At 43.3% G+C, this 17,092-nt stretch overlaps 1 protein-coding gene across 1 annotated transcript in view; it reads left to right on the forward strand.

The window, feature by feature from the left end:
* The window catches only part of E2F5 (E2F transcription factor 5), a 48,080-nt gene that overhangs the window by 19,226 nt on the left and 11,762 nt on the right, over nucleotides 1-17,092 (forward strand). The window contains exons 2-4 of the mRNA XM_077492961.1: nucleotides 7,551-7,660; nucleotides 7,901-8,062; nucleotides 12,246-12,289. Of these exons, the coding sequence (XP_077349087.1) occupies nucleotides 7,551-7,660; nucleotides 7,901-8,062; nucleotides 12,246-12,289 (316 nt within the window). The remainder of the gene's footprint in view (nucleotides 1-7,550; nucleotides 7,661-7,900; nucleotides 8,063-12,245; nucleotides 12,290-17,092) is intronic.

The following is a 17,092-nucleotide window of genomic DNA, read 5'->3' on the forward strand; positions in this document are numbered from 1 at the left end:
AGAGGACACTCAATGAGCATGTGCGAGATGGAGCGGTGGATGCTGGGAGCTCAGCGTCATCGCATCCAGGAAGTAAATGCCTGTGGGCTTCAAACGCCCACAGTGAAAATGGAAACCGCTGGACTGCTTTTTTAAAAGTTTTTTCCTTAGCAATGAAATCGTCACGCCGGGGGTTAAAAAGACGCCGATCGTGACTGCAAAGACACCATAGGAATCGCCCACCAGTGACACAGGTAAAAAAAAAAAAAAAAAAAAAAAATGGCAGTGGAATCCCACTTTAAGCATGTTGGGATGCTTGTATGATAGGCAGATATACAGATACACTGGAACGGTTGAGTGGCTGTTATGTGAGTTTTCTACCTGTTCATTATCTGTCATTAAAGTTGTGGTACAGAGAGGACTAGATATCATTTTTTTATTTTGTTTGTATATGCTGCTGATTGTGAACTCACACCACTGATTAGAGGGCCTGGAGGCCTGGAACGGAGCAGAGGATGTCTCACACTTTACCCTGATTAGGGGACTGCTTACTGGGACCCACTAGTAACACGGGGGGTTCTAAGTATGAGGTGAGCTGCCATCCCATCACTGGTGGAGGATCACATTTGAACAATTGCTATTTAGCCCAGAGGCGGAAGATTACTGTGTGTGTGTGTGTGTGTGTGTACTTTTTCGGTGTATTTTTACTTTTTTGGACTCCCTAATTGACTTTTTTGATTCAATATAGTAACATCAGTTGTTACCAAAGCTGCAACACCGTTGCCCAATATTTAGCCACTTTTTTCCATTTAGCTTTATCTTTGTAGGTTGCGCTGCAGACATTTTGTTATCTTAAGATTGAAGTGAGTGATAACACTCTTTGACGCAGCAATTTGAACATTTACACTTTCACCTATTGAGTTGTTTTGGGCTGATTTAAGGTTTTGTTTATTTAGAACTGCACTGGAAGCTTTTTTTTTTTTTTTCTTCTCTTTGTGGAAAGCCTACTGTTAAGCAATGTTTAGTCATGCAGGGGTGGATAATAAACAAGGCCTGGGGTATGTAACCTTTTCTGGAGAAATTGTAATCTGGGTCTTCCCAATGGTGCTCATGTGATCTGTTAGAGATGGATCCAGGGCTGAAACGATTAATCAATATCAATAATAGATAATAAATCGTTAACAATTTTCATTCTCGATTAGTTGGTCCGCACCTTCCTCCCTGCCGGTCCGTTAGTATCCTGTGTATCCTCCTGTGTCCTACGGATGCACCATGTCCGAGCAGCAGCTATGCCTGCTCGCATTCTCCACCCAGCCGGTGTCCCACCAGCAACACGCCTGCGCTGCTTTCGGCTCCTTCTCCACCCTCTACCCAGCAGCCTTCCGATAGACCCACCGCAGAGCACAGGCGCAGCAAGCCCTCGCTTTCCAGCGCTGCCGTGACTGGAGGGTGTGCTCTGCACATGCGTGCATCCATCTCCCGGCTTCGGGGTGCCCTTCGCGCCATTCGGAGGAGTCGGCCAAGTCATGTGTGGTGGGTCTGGACTGAGACTCCGCCCGACACCACCCGGCACACCAAGGAGGAGCCGCTGTCGCCATGAAGGGGTGAGAGAACCCGAGACACCGTAGGGGGGAGGGGAGCACTGAGGAGGTGGGGCAGTGACACCATGTGAGGGGAGGAATGTGTCATCTATACTGGGGGGACGTGTGTGTGTGTGTGTGTGTGTGTGTGTGTGTGTGTGTGTGTGTGTGTGTGTGTATATATAGCCCCCTTTTCAGATTTATTTATTTACCTGCAGGTAATTCTCCCTGCCCCATGTGTGTTGCATGGCGGAATAGTACCCCATCATTGGTGTTTTGTTCTGCAGTTTTTTCATTAATACTTTTAAATAAATGGAAAAATTGCTGTTTTTTTTTTTTTTTTTTTTTTTTTTTTTATCCGATTAATCAAAAATATAATCAGCCGATTAATCATAGTCTTGCTCAGGGTCATGAGATCTGGCTGATTTCAGGGTTTAAACAATGATGATTAGGGTTGCATGGATATCGGTACCGATACTAAGCATTTGTACATGTACTCATGCAAATTCTCAGATACTGAACCCGGGAAACAAATGGTCAAGTCGGGAGTGAAAGATGAGGGTTTTAGGTATTTTTTCCTGTAGATGAGCTGCAGTAAAATTACACTTTTTGTCTTGGGTTTAGATATCCTTACAATAACCATCAGAACTGATCAGAAATCTGTTTGCCGGGGTGCAATGGATCCGTCCGCCAATGGGTGCTGCAACTCTTTTTGCACGAAGACCTTGTGTAGATAAAAAAAAGGCAAACCGCCAGTGAGTAAGATTAAGCTTACTTCATGGTGGCTTACATGGTTTAAGGGCTCATTTACATTGTCACTAAATAAAATGGTTACCTTAGCCCCCATGTGGGTCTTGGTGCTTCAAAGCGTCTCCAAAGGCTGCATAGAAGTCTGTAAAAAGGAATACTGCGCTGTGACTAAAAAAAACCTCAAATGTAAAAAGCAGCAAACATCACTGAAAGACAAAATGGTTTAAACGGTTTCACTGCATAGAAGTCTGACAGCGCTCACTTGGGGCACCTGATGCTTTTGAGGGTCTTTTTATTCAGTTAGCTTTGTTTTGGAGGCATGAGATATCCCTGCATGCAACAAGCATACCAAAAAGCAGCAGTCTCTTCTGGTTCATGTGTATATATTCTGTAAGTGTGTGGTGCAGATGTCCTATCTGGTTTGCAGCATGGAGCAGCAGGAAAGTGAGCGGGGACTGGTGCAACTAGCAGATGGCACGCATGGAGTGCAACATTGGCATGCTTGAACGTGATGCATAGCATGGGAACAACATGGCGGGAGGTGAGAGGGAACCAGAGGATCAGCAGAGGGGGGGGGGGTTACTACTGAGCGGAGGATCAGCAGAGTTGGGGGGGGGGGGGGGTTGGGGGTTACTACTGAGCGGAGCATCAGCAGAGTTGTGGGGGGGGGGTTACTACTGAGCGGAGCATCAGCAGAGTTGTGGGGGGGGGGTTACTACTGAGCGGAGCATCAGCAGAGTTGGGGGGGGGGGGGGTTACTACTGAGCGGAGCATCAGCAGAGTTGGGGGGGGGGGGGGGTTACTACTGAGCGGAGCATCAGCAGAGTTGGGGGGGGGGGGGGGGGTTACTACTGAGCGGAGGATCAGCAGAGCTGTGGTACAAATCTGGAGAACTGCTGAACAGGGATACTTATAAGCTAGGGATTTGCTGAGTGGGTATTCTTTAAAACAAATAGAAAATCAACACACACTTGTACATAACATAGGGCATTTGCCAAGCTTTAAAAAGCATCACAGAAGCTAAAAAAAAAATGAAAGCATGTTGAAGAGGTAGACACTTTTAATGTGTGTTTTTAAAGCTGAAGCAAGTTTAAATGAGCCCCAAGTCTCCTCACTATAAAGGGAGCTTTTGTGTCCCTGAAACAATTATGTTCAAATAAGTAAGATAAATAATTTCTAAATGCTGATTTGTTTACCATTCCTAGCACTACTGTAGACAAGGGGTGTTTGAATATGATCACAGACTCGGTGCATCATGATTCTGACGTTCACGATGCTGTGAGTCGGCTGCATCAATTTTTGATGTCATTTGTCGCTGTGTAGTGCTCTGCCTCTCCAGGAGAAATGGGCAGAGCCTGCATGGTGGATAAAGCCCCTTCCCTCTCACTGAAGAAAGTCAGCTGATGAGCTGACAGCCAGTACGGTGCAGGGGGGAGGAGCTGAAGGTGACCCGACATGACCAGAGGAATCACTAGTGGCATCAGAAGGGGAACGGGGAGTCAGCAGGTGAGTGCCAGTGTCGTTGATCCGATCACCCCTCTGCCTCATCCCACCATGCCTCTGCCACTGGAGAAAAGTGTGTGTGTGTGTGTGTGTGTGTTTTTTTTTTTTTTTTCTCTCCCATGCGCAGTAATTGTGATGCATTGTGGACAAGATAATCCTAATTGAATCGTGAGACCAGTGAAGATGTGCACCCGTACTGTAGACCTTGCACCAGGTTCACCGTTTGGGTGTGTGCAGATTGCAGAATGGTTTCACATGTACATCGTTTCTGTAGTCAACTCAAATGTTTGGCAGCTCAGACCCTGTGTGATCAAATAAAATCCCTTGTACAGTTAAACGAATTGCTTCTTTGCTGGTAACGAAAATTTTAAAAGGAAAGTGTTTTTGGTTTTGCTGACCTTTTTTTCAAGTTACCTTTTTAAGAGTCAAAGAAAAAAGAGAACTGCACAATCCCCAATATTTCTATTAGGATTTAAACCAATCTACCTTAAACAGGTGTATCTTGTGATCTATAACTCTAACACACCAAACTTATGACTGAATAAACCATAAAACATTACTTATAATTGTATACAGTGAATATATATGTTCCCTCATAGGCTTTGAACCAAAAAGGAAAAAACATGTGCAATTCAAAGAAAAAAAGGCATATAAAGTAAACTCAAACTGTTCTAAAACTATATGTGATAACATAAAGTCCATAAACAGTCCAACTGGAGAGACACCCTGTGTGGAAGGGATCTATTCAATCGTAAAGCTTTTCAATCAGCGTGAAGAAAAACCAGGTGCACCTCCACCAGACAAGTAATAATAGCCCCTTACCAGATGTCCCGGTAGGGAGCGCTTAATCACAAAATGGGTCTGCAGATGGATCAAACTTGAGCCCTCCAAATGGAACACTACCGTAAGGCAGGTTGGGAGATACACCAGTCATAAACCGTCCAGCATGGGAAGACGCTGTTTTTAAGCGGGACTCAGATGTATGGCATTGTAGAATCAAGGAGGGTTCACCATAGGGAGGAAAAAAAGCGCTCCAAATAGTGTAAAATCATTTATTAAAACGAATGTAAAAAACAAGAGATGCACTTACAAACATGAAAGAACATCGGGCATATCATCAAACTGGGCAAGCGTCGGCCGATCGCGAGCTCCAATCGATATCCCTTCTAGTACCAGTTCACATGAGGCAAGTAAGCGTGTCACGCCACCCAACGCGTTTCGTGAAAAATTCACGTCGTCTGGGGTATGGGTGACACGCCATATTGCCTCCATTAAATAGTGAGTGTTGGAACAAGCCACCTCCTCCGCTGTCTGAGAGCCTCTTTCACTTCCGGCGTCAAAGGGCCAAGCCTCACTCCCATATCCAATAGAATGCGAGGTCACAGGGCCAAGACAGCGGAAGTGATGCTCCCATGTCCAATGACGTGCAAGATCAGGGGGCCAGGGCGGCGGAAGTGATCCATGCAATCACCCGCCCCTCTCTGTTTACGTCTGAAAAAGGCGCTCATTACGACGGCGTGACAACACGCCGTACGTAACGAGCGGATGCCGTCACGTCGTGGATCATGAGCGGATGACAACACGACGTGCGTAGCGAGCGGATGGGCGGCGCACACCACCCACTACAAGGAAGTGTGTGCGCTCCATCTGATACCATGTCTCGCTTTCAATGATATGGGCGTAACGAGCGGATGACACCGCGCCGTACGTAGCAGACGGATGAACGGCGCACATCACCCCTTACATGGAAGTGTGTGCGCTTCATCTGGTGCCACGTCTCACTTTCAATAAAACGTGGTAATAGCTACGGGCCTCCATAGCAAATAAATCTACCTACTTATCCCAAAGGAGGAAGATATATATAGGAGGAAGATGTATATACCTCAAATAAAACTAAATTAAGACAGGGGAGGAGGGGACTGGTCCAACCACAAAATAAAAATTGCTAACTGACTATTAATAGTCAAAATAGATAAAAACATGCAAGGCACTTCATAATGCATATCTAACTCATTATGTAGTTAAACACTTCGTAATGATAAAATAGCGGTATTGAATCAGCTACAAAGTTCACCCACAACAAAAGGTGGAAGGGACATACACAACTGTATTATATGGAACTCAATGTATTATGAGATATAAGATATTTCTCTCTTAGAATAGAAAAATGGGAGCTTGCAAGAACAACCATCAGACGCTAAAATAAGGTAGGGAAATCCACAGATATCCAGATCCCATGATGTCTGATGGAAAAGTCATATCTGTTTAGCGTCTATACCTGGAACACCGGAAGTGAAAGAGGCTCTCAGACAGCGGAGGAGGTGGCTTGTTCCAACACTCACTATTTAATGGAGGCAATATGGCGTGTCACCCATACCCCAGACGATGTGAATTTTTCACGAAACGCGTTGGGTGGCGTGACACGCTTACTTGCCTCATGTGAACCGGTACTAGAAGGGATATCGATTGGAGTTTGCGATCGGCCGACGCTTGCCCAGTTTGATGATATGCCCGATGTTCTTTCATGTTTGTAAGTGCATCTCTTGTTTTTTATATTCGTTTTAATAAATGATTTTACACTATTTGGAGCGCTTTTTTTCCTCCCTATGGTGAACCCTCCTTGATTCTACAATGCCATACATCTGAGTCCCGCTTCAAACAGCGTCTTCCCATGCTGGACGGTTTATGACTGGTGTATCTCCCAACCTGCCTTACGGTAGTGTTCCATTTGGAGGGCTCAAGTTTGATCCATCTGCAGACCCATTTTTGTGATTAAGCGCTCCCTACCGGGACATCTGGTAAGGGGCTATTATTACTTGTCTGGTGGAGGTGCACCTGGTTTTTCTTCACGCTGATTGAAAAGCTTTACGATTGAGTAGATCCCTTCCACACAGGGTGTCTCTCCAGTTGGACTGTTTATGGACTTTATGTTATCACATATAGTTTTAGAACCGTTTGAGTTTACTTTATATGCCTTTTTTTTCTTTGAATTGCACATGTTTTTTCCTTTTTGGTTCATAGCCTATGAGGGAACATATATATTCACTGTATACAATTATAAGTAATGTTTTATGGTTTATTCAGTCATAAGTTTGGTGTGTTAGAGTTATAGATCACAAGATACACCTGTTTAAGGTAGATTGGTTTAAATCCTAATAGAAATATTGGGGATTGCGCAGTTCTCTTTTTTCTTTGTCTCTATATGTATATTACACTTTGGGTATATATTAGAACTGCTGCATCACACATTTTTGTTAAGTACACACTGTAGCGCAGGTTTCCTCTTCTTTTTTTCACCTTTTTAAGAGTAGCTTGTGTTGAGGATAATGGTCTTTGTGAAAATGGCACAATGTTCTGCCCCGGGGGGTCAGATTTTAGATCTCCCAGCTCAGCAGGAAGTCATTACATGTGTCAAGGTTTGTATGGCATTGGCTGCTTTCTCTTAGTGTAAAAGTTTGCCTTTCTTATAGCAAAAAATTAAGGAAATTTTATAATGGCATGTGCTGATGCATACATTTAGGTATAAACTTTTATTTGCATTAATCTGATTATTTTTATGTTGTATAAATCTAGTTCTAACCCTTCCACACTCTCTCAAACTCAAAGAAAAAAGTTTTTGGTTAATAGACACTTTTTAAAATGTACAATGTTAGTATTGCGCATATGAGACGTGGCTGTTTTTAAAATGTATTTGCTTTATTTAAGTCTTTATGTAATGGTTTCCTTGTAACTTTTCAGGCGGCTGATACACTGGCTGTGAGACAGAAAAGAAGAATTTATGATATTACCAATGTATTAGAGGGGATCGGATTGATAGAGAAGAAATCAAAGAACAGCATTCAGTGGAAGTAAGGATATATATATATTTTTTTTCTCTGCAGATTTCTTTAGTTTAAGATGTCATTTTTGGAACTAAATCGTAATGCCCGTTGGCAAATGATATATATTTATACTGAGGACATGCCGTTTTGGCTTCCTTGTCATTGGGCTTTCTCGCATTAATATGAATTATCTCTGCTTTATTGGCACTTGCATTTAGCTGTACTGTAATATTGTATCATGCGTTTTTGTTTTGCCCTCCTGTTTAGGGGTGTTGGCGCCGGATGTAACACAAAGGAAATTCTAGACAGACTCAGGAATCTTAAAGCAGAAATTGGAGACCTGGAGTTGAAAGAAAAGGAGTTGGACCAACAGAAAGTGTGGCTGCAACAGAGCATCAATAATGTTATGGACGATTCCGAAAATAAATTATATCCTTTTATTGGCTTCTTTAAAAAGACTGTTTTGCATTCTGAACTATTAGGAAGTAATTGGTGATAAGATGTTCTTTTAGCAATTTTTGATATATCAGGAGGTCCGCTACCTAATTTTTAGGTGTCTGTTTACAGACTGCTAGCATTCATGCCAATGGTGTGGGAAACCCACTTTTCACATGTGGTTCTTGCACTGCTTTAAAACCTCATTGCATTTGTGATTGGCAGCAGGTGCGTTTGCCTGCCCTGGATCCCATGGCACACTAGTATCATGTGATCTGGTTGGTGTGTTTTTTATAAAGTGCTTTTGGTGTGGTCCGGCTTGAATTCATCCCATTCAAATGAATGAGCTGAAATTACTCCACACCTGGATGATGCGTGAATCATACAGGAATGCGCAGTGCATTCCTGCGCAAGTCATGGCGTGAACAAGCCCCTAGTGACAAGATGTGACTCTTGTACATCTTGATTCAACCTCCCTCCCCTGATGAAGCCAAAGGTCAGCCAGTTTGACCTGTAGAATGTCACATGCATTTTTCTACTAGTGCTAAAGCTGCCAGCAAAATTGCCCAGAGTAGTTTAATTCGCCTGTAAGGGTCTTTCTTTTCATGATCAATTAGTTGGCAGATTATTGTTTTGATTAATTGGTTAATAACCTTAAAGTGTGGTGTATAATTTAGTTAATATGTAAAGTTTAAAAAAAAAAGCCATTTATTCTTAAATCTCTCTATGCACTGGTAAATATAAATGACCAACTATATGGTTACAGAACAAAATCTCTAATCCGATCTGAGAAGAACACAGAAGAGATATATTGTATATACTATTAGAGGAGATCTATACTGTATATAGTATTAGAAGTTGAATCTGGTAAATTTCATCAGACTCAGATCTTTTTTTTTTTTTTTATTTAAGGGGAAAAAAAAGTTAGACTGCAAATTTTCAAACAGAACTGTAATATATTATATGCTGGCCATACATTTTTCTAATCGTTAGTGGGGTCAAATTGACATTTGTTTTTAACCACAGTGACAGGAAAATTTAGAAATAGAAAACTGCTTGATCAAAGGAATTTTCAGCCAGTGTATGTGGTTTTCGTTCAGAAATGACATTCATTTTTAGCCAGTTCCCTACTCGCCCATAGTCGTATGACACCCACAGATGGGATCTTCCATCCTGCGTGGGCGTCGTGACGTCCTTCCATTCCCGGCCGTCTAAGGGGCGAGCGCGTGCCGCCGGCGTGCGCCCACAACGGTACTCGGGACCCGGTGCGTGTGCCCGGCAGCCGCAATGTCTGCTGGGCACCCACGATTGCCCAGGAACACAGCAGGACTGTGTATGTAAACGGATCCACGTCCTGTCAGTGGAGAGGAGACCGATTGGAGTGTTCCCAGTACAGAGGAACACCGATCGGTCTCCTCCCCGTGAGTCCCCTCCCCCCACAGTTAGAATCACTCCCATAGGGAACATATTAACCCCTGCAGCGCCCCCTGGTGTTGACCCCTTCCCTGCCTGTCACATTTACACAGTAATCAGTACAATTTTATAGAACCAATCGCTGTGTAAATGTGAATGGTCCCAAAAATGTGTCAAGTGTCCGTTTATGTCCGTCATGAAAAATCGCAGATCGCTGCCATATATACCCTAATTTGTAGAGGCTATAACTTTTTTGTGCAAACAATCTATAACGCTTATTGCAGATTTTTTTTATTTATTTTTTAAATGGGATATTTATTATAGTAAAAAATATTGTGTGGTTGGTTTTATTTTTTTATTTTTTTTTTTTTCCAAAATTGTTGCTCTTTTTTATTTATAGCGCAAAAAATAAAAAAACGCAGAGGTGATCAAATACCACCAAAAGAAATCTCTATTTTTGGGAAAAAATTACGTCAATTTTGTTTGGGTGCAACGTCGCACGACCACATCAGTTAAAGCGACGATGTGCCGAATCGTCTGGGGCTGAAGTGGTTAAACAGAATGTTAAAAACAAGTGAAAATTTCAAACATTCTTTCATTCAGCAAATGTACAAAGATTTTTCATATGAATTAGAGCTGCAACTAACGATTAATTTGTCTGTCGACTAATCTATTGATTATTTTTTCAATTAGTCAACGACTATCCGATTATTTTTTTAATGAATCTAGTGTGTTTGTTTTTTTTTTTTTTTCTTTTTTTTGATTAGCCAATTAATCCTTTGGATAACCTTGAGAGTATTGCATGGGCAGAGTATTGCATGGGCATGGAGGGATGGCTGCTTCCATCCGACCTCTCCCCTCCACTGCACAGATCAGTACAGAGAGGGGAGAGAGAAACTGGCGTCATGTCATGACACCGGTTTGTTCGGAGCGATCACATTGTAAACGCCTGGGTGTAGAAAGATGGCCGCCGCTTCGGAGCTAGGCCGAAGCCGCGGTCTCAGCCTTAGAATCACGGCATGTGCGCACGGATCGGTGACGATCCGTTGCACCCCTAGGGACGGCGGCACGGAGGGGGAGAAGAGGGGGGGACGGCGGGGGAGAAGAGAAGGGGACGGCGGCATGGAGGGCAGCGCTAGATACTAAGCACTGCCACCACTGTGCCACATCGACGCCCAGAACGCATGTCGGCGTATTTTCTTAGTCGGCGTAGTCTATTACGTCAACGCGTCGTGGCAGCTCTAATATGAATATTGTCTGAATATTGATCCGTGTGGCCAGCATAAGGCTCGGTACACACCTATGCAGTTTGCTTTTGATCTGTTTCTACAGTGCTTTTTGCTGTACGTTAAGTATAGTATAGAGTGCCCCAATAGCAAGGTAAAGAGAACTTCTGCCTTTAGAACCCTCACTTCCTGCCGGATTACATGTCCCACGTGGCATTGCTCCTCACACATTCACAAGGTCTCAGGCACTTACTGGCATTTATGGATGATGTGCTGCACTGTATTTCCTAATATGTAAACAAATAATGCTTTCTGTATGCAGGTCAACTAATCGGCTGAAACAGTAATCGATTAATTTCATAATCGATTAGTTGTTTCAGCCCTAATCATAACAATTTGCCTTTAAAGCCATGAACGGAGTACCGTATATACTCGAGTATAAGCCGAGATTTTCAGCCTCTTTTTTGAGGCTGAAAGTCCCCCCCTCGGCTTATACTCGAGTCACCGCTGTCTGACTGCCCGAACAGCGTGTCGAGCAGACAGACAGCGGCCATTCTACCTTTCAAAAGCCGCGCCTCCGCCTCCGCCTGTGATAGGCGGAACACTCAATTTCCCAGCAGTCAGTGTTCCGCCTATCACGGACATCGGCTCATCCTCGTACTACGGACGAGGATGAGACTATGTCCGTGATAGGCGGAACACAGACTGCTGGGAAATTTAGTGTTCCGCCTATCACAGGCGGAGGCGGAGGCGCGGCTTTTGAACAGGGGAATGGCCGCCGACGAAGAGCGGCGATCCTGGCATGGGACGACACGGAGGCTCGGGACGGGACGACACGGAGGCTCGGGACGGGACGACACGGAGGCTCGGGACGGGACGACACGGAGGCTCGGGACGGGACGACACGGAGGCTCGGGACGGGACGACACGGAGGCTCGGGACGGGACGACACGGAGGCTCGGGACGGGACGACACGGAGGCTGGACACACACACACACACACACACACACAGGGATGGATGGACACACACACACACACACACAGGGATGGATGGATGGACGCACACACAGGGATGGACGCACACACAGGGATGGACGGACACACACAGGGATGGACGGACACACACAGGGATGGACGGACACACACAGGGATGGACGGACACACACAGGGATGGACGGACACACACAGGGATGGACAGGCATATCTCACCCTCGGCTTATACACGAGTCAATAGGTTTCCCAGTTTTTTGGGGGTAAATTGGGGGCCTCGGCTTATACTCGGGTCGGCCTATACTCGAGTATATACGGTAGTCCTCAACACAAAGGTGCTGTTTGGCAGTAGAAAGGCTGACCTTTTAGTTACTGCACAGAGTGATAATTGGCTTTTTAGATGACTAAACTATTGTAGTAAGACGTATTCTACTGCAATTTGAGAACGGTCTCTCCTTATGTTGGGCTACATTATGTGCTTTTAAACACAAGAAGAATATTTTTGCTGTTTATCATTGCCAACATTACATTCCTTAACATAGTCCTACGTTTTCTTTTGTAACTCACGATAACCTGTGTAATTGTTTTAATGGTAAGTGCATTTTTTTTTTTTTTTTTTCTGTACTGTTTCTTTAGTCAATTTTTTATTTTTATTTAATCTTTTGCTAGATTACTTGGAACCCCCAAACATTATTACTTTTTTTTTTTATCTTTTTCTCCCTCTAACACCCTAGAGAATAAAATGGCGGTTGTTGCAATATTTTCTGTCGCACTGTATTTGCGCAGTGGTCTTGCAAGAGCATTTATTTTTTATTTTTGGGGGGGAATTTTTTAATTAAAAAAAAGTTAGCCCAATTTTTTTTTTTTTTATATTGTGAAAGATAATGTTACATCAAGTGAATTGATACCCAACATGTCGCACTTGTGCCCACTCGTGCAATAAACTTTTACCAAAATCTCCATAGGCGACATTTAAAAAAAATTCTACAGGTTGCGTGTTTTAAGTTGCGTTATTGCTCTCGTTCTACCAATTGCAGCAATACCTCACGTGTGGTTTGAACACAGTCTTCATATGCAGGCGCTACTCGTGTATGCGTTTGCTTCTGCACTCAAGCTCATCAATGTTTTTGTTTTTACCTTATTATTATTTTTTTTTTTTTTTTTTACTGTTAAAAAAATTTGACACTTTTTAATTCCTATTACAAGGAATGTAAACATCCCTTGCAATAGAAAAAGCATGACAGGACCTCTTAACTATGAGATCTGAGGTCAAAAAGACCCCGGATCCCATATTTACACTAAAATGCAGTAAAGGAGAAAGCGTCATTTAAAAAGCGAGAAAAAATGGCCCTTTAAGAGCTGTAGGCAGAAGTGGTGTTTTGACGTTGCTTCCGCCCTGCAATGATCTGGAGACAGGTGGGGGCCATCTTCCCCCCCCCCCCCCTCACTCATCTCCATGTCAGGCCACGGGAAGGATCTGATTGTCTCCGCCGATGGCTCTGGATCGTGGCTTGGGGGGGGGCTCTCCCCCGCCGCCAATTTAAAAGGTGATCTTGCGGCAGGTCCGCCGCAGAGACTACATTTATCTTAAACCAGACTGCTCACTGAAGAGGATACCGGGGTTAGTTGCTACCATAACGATATCCTCCTTTGAACAGCCAACATATAACTATGTGCATTTATCTATTTTGTGTGTGCTGTGTTTGCAGGAGCCTGGAAAGCATTGCACCAGCAATCAGCAGATCGCTGATGCCATGTAGGTCTCCGGCACACTTGGTGTATGGGCTTTCCTGTACATCCCATGCGGGTAAACCGATGCCCCTGACGTAGAACACTCGAACTGCCAGGGTGCTCCACAGCGCCATGGTAGTTCATTGAGAACTAAAGGCTGACAGCTGCTGAGGATTTTGGGGCTTGTAGTTCATTTAGACACATGGATCTGTGTATGAATGGCTCGTCGGTGTGGGTGGCGCCCCCACATGGCCGTGCTGTTTTTCAAACCGTGGCAGCTAGTACAGGGAACATGTTGCACCCTAAAATTGGTTGGAATATGTAACATGTTCCCTAAGGTGAATTTATCCTTCAACCGAGGCTACATATGCTTGCAAACTGATGTTGGTGTGCAATGTAACGCATTAAGACTTGTATTGTGTATTAAATGATGGCAGATCAGCAAGCTAAAAAAGTGTGTATGTATATAATGTATGTCTTGATATTTTTCCAGAAAACCTGAATGTAGTTGTAACAGAATTCGTTTTTTTCCAGTGTTTATACAGCACATGTGATGTTAGCGAGCCTTTTAAAAAAAAAAAAAAAAAAAAAAAAAAAGTGAGTTGCCATTGCTGACCTGGTGTTTTTAAAGGTGCAGGCTGGGAAGCTTGCAGTGTATACAGCCACCTCCTACCTATCTGTTCATGGCTTTTGCTTTTCATCTCAGCATTGCTGTTATAGGCCAAGTCATGTTGAGGGGGACACGGCTATTGCTCTTTAAAGTGTAACTAAAGGCAATACTTTTGGAGAGTGAAGAGGCATTAGAACAGTTTTTACTACTTTCTCTGCCCCGTTAGGAAGATTTGCTTTTTCTATTTGTTCTGTTTACATGTATCGAAAGTAAAAGAATCCCACATTTTGGGTTGACGTTGGAACACTAATAGAGGGGGAAATCTTCCAATGGGGACACAATAACAAATATGCATTATTCTGGTGACACACTGGGATTTCCTCACTTCCTGTTTTGCCTATGGGACAGGAAGTTGAATGGAAATCTCCCCAATGGGACATAGATGGCAAAAAGTGGACTGGGGTGATGGCCCTTCTTTACTTTATCCAAAATGGGTGGGGGGTGTTTTTTGCCTTTTTAGTTGCGCTTTAACCTTACATTATTGTAATTTTTTTTTCTTTCTCTTTACTGTACAATACAGGGTATCTTCTCCATTATGGTTGTGGTTATACTGTCACCTTCAGGAATTGGACATAGGCAAAATATACAGGAACTCCTCTCCTAGGCAAAGCTTAAGGGGTTGTTTTATTTTTTATTTTTTGCTAGTGTCGTAGGTGATGGAGGAACCTGAACACTGCACCCCATGCAATATATCCCCTGGGGGTCAGTATGTTGCATACAGTTCTGACTCGTTCACTATTATATCTGGTTTCTTTGCTACTTTTGGGTCCCCTTGCATCAGTTCCTTTGTGACAAAGGGAGGAGTGCTTATCTGCTATTGCTGGGGTACAGCAGTTATCCAGAATACTTGCCAGCTTGGACCACATTGTTTGTTTGCAAATTGAAGCGTTCCTTCCACCCTCATTATATGAGGTGGAACCAGTGGAAGATAAAGTAGAGGAAAGGAAAATTAATGTTCTGGAGGAAGGGGGACACAGAAGAATCCTCATCCAAAATATCTACTCCTGAAAAATCACAGGGTCAGAGTTTATCATGGACCAAAAAGACCTTTTTGTGATTTTTTTTTTTTTTTTTTTCTCTGGGAAGTTGACTGGAATAATAAAGTCCTGGATTCTCAGATCCTCTATTCTAAGGGTTAAAAGATTTGGGTTGTAGCAGCCGCCACAACATCCTCCATCCTTTTTGTACGTGCTCCTTTTGAAGGATGTTTTGGACTCGGACTGGGCACCCCCTGACGAGGTGTTCCGTGAAAGGTTTCATTAGAAATAGCCTATAGCGAGTAGGGTCACTAAGCAATGAAGTATGCCTTCGGTGGATCCAGCAGTTTATCTCGTGAAGATGCTTGCGTATCTAGTGGATGAGGTCCTGTTAAAGATGCCACGCACAAACGCCTGGAGGCCTAATTTAAAGCCTTAATTTACTCTGGTGGGGGAAGCTTTACTGCTGGCAATTGCAGCTGTAGGCCTGTGCCAAAGTCTTAAGGCCTCTCGCATGATGGAGGGAGCCTACTAGTGGACGTATGGAAACAAGCCGACACCTGGAGAATTTCCCACATGCAGCAAATTTCTTGTCCATATACATGTGCAGGAATTTATGGTTGATCAGCGGCATTACCCTGCAAGAAGCATGTGGAACATTTACCTTTTCAAGAGTAAAGATTGTTTGGTCCTTCCTTGGATAATTACATTGAGAAGGAGGCTATGGATAAGAGGGCTGTTACCACTTAAAAAGAAGGCTAAACCCAAGGTTCAAATACCTGCCGCTCTGCCTCCAAGCCCAAACCCCGTTCTCCATTGGGAAAAAACAGACTCTAAAGCCTGCTAAGTTGGGGAACATGCCCTCTTCTAGAGGTCGACCGATATATCGGCCGGCCGATATATCGGCCGATATTTGCCGTTTTTTAAATAATCGGCATCGGCCTTGTGCTGATAAAAAGCCGATTTAGAACTACAGCAGGACTTTGAAATGACTTCTGTATAGAAGTCAGTGTAAGTTGCTATAGAAACTCTTTCCTCCTCTCTGGGCAGGCTGCCAAGAAAAGAACTAAATGATACAATGTTTACACTTGAATGAATGAAGTCATCTTGGTGTGTAGAAGTTCTCAGTTTAACCATTTAAAGACTAAATCTTTTCTGACACTTGTTGCTTACAAGTAAAAATCCTGTATTTTCTGCCATAAAATCACTTAGACCCCCCCAAAAATTATATATATATTTTTTAGCAGAGATCCTAGGGAATAAAATAGCGGTTGTTGCAATATTTTATGTCACACGGCATTTGCACAGAGGTCTTTCAAATGCACTATTTAAAAAGTAAAATAAACAGTAAAGTTAGCCCATTTTTTTTTTTCGTCCAAAAGTTTTTGACTACCTGTTTTTATTTTAATATATAGGTTTTTTTTTTTGTTTTTTTTTTAATCTAAATCATACATACAAGTAAACTGATTGGAGGTTTGTTATGTTTAAATGTAAGAAATTTTCTGTATCACTTATGAAGACTGCTTTCACACTGGAGCGGGCAGGCGTTGATGGTAAAACGCAAGTTTTAGCGGCTCTTTACCATTTTAGCGGTGCCATTTGGCTGCTAGTGGGGCAAATATAACCCAGCTAGCGGCCGAGGAAGAGGTTAAATGCGCCCATGAAGCACTGCTGCCAAATCGCATTGCATGCGCTTCGGCAGTGGTGCCCATTCATATCAATGGGCAGGAGTGGTGGAGGAGCGGTACACATCACTCCAAACGTGCTGCTTGCAGGACTTTTTTTTTTTTTTAAGATCCTGCCAGCGCATCGCCTCAGTGTGAAAGCACTCTGTCTTTCACACAGACTGCAGGGGAGCCGTTTTGCAGGCACTTTACAGGCGCTATTTTTAGCCCAAAAGCGCCTGAAAAACGCCCCAGTGGGAAAGGTGTGTTAGATCAAGGGGGGATTAAAAAAAAAATAATAATAAATAAAAAAGGAAAAAAATAAATAAATAAAATCGGCCTAACATATCGGC

The sequence above is a fragment of the Lithobates pipiens genome, unplaced genomic scaffold (assembly GCF_037356315.1).
Source record: "Lithobates pipiens isolate NorthernLeopardFrog02 unplaced genomic scaffold, aLitPip1_a1.2 Scaffold_19, whole genome shotgun sequence".
Classification (NCBI taxonomy): domain Eukaryota; kingdom Metazoa; phylum Chordata; class Amphibia; order Anura; family Ranidae; genus Lithobates; species Lithobates pipiens.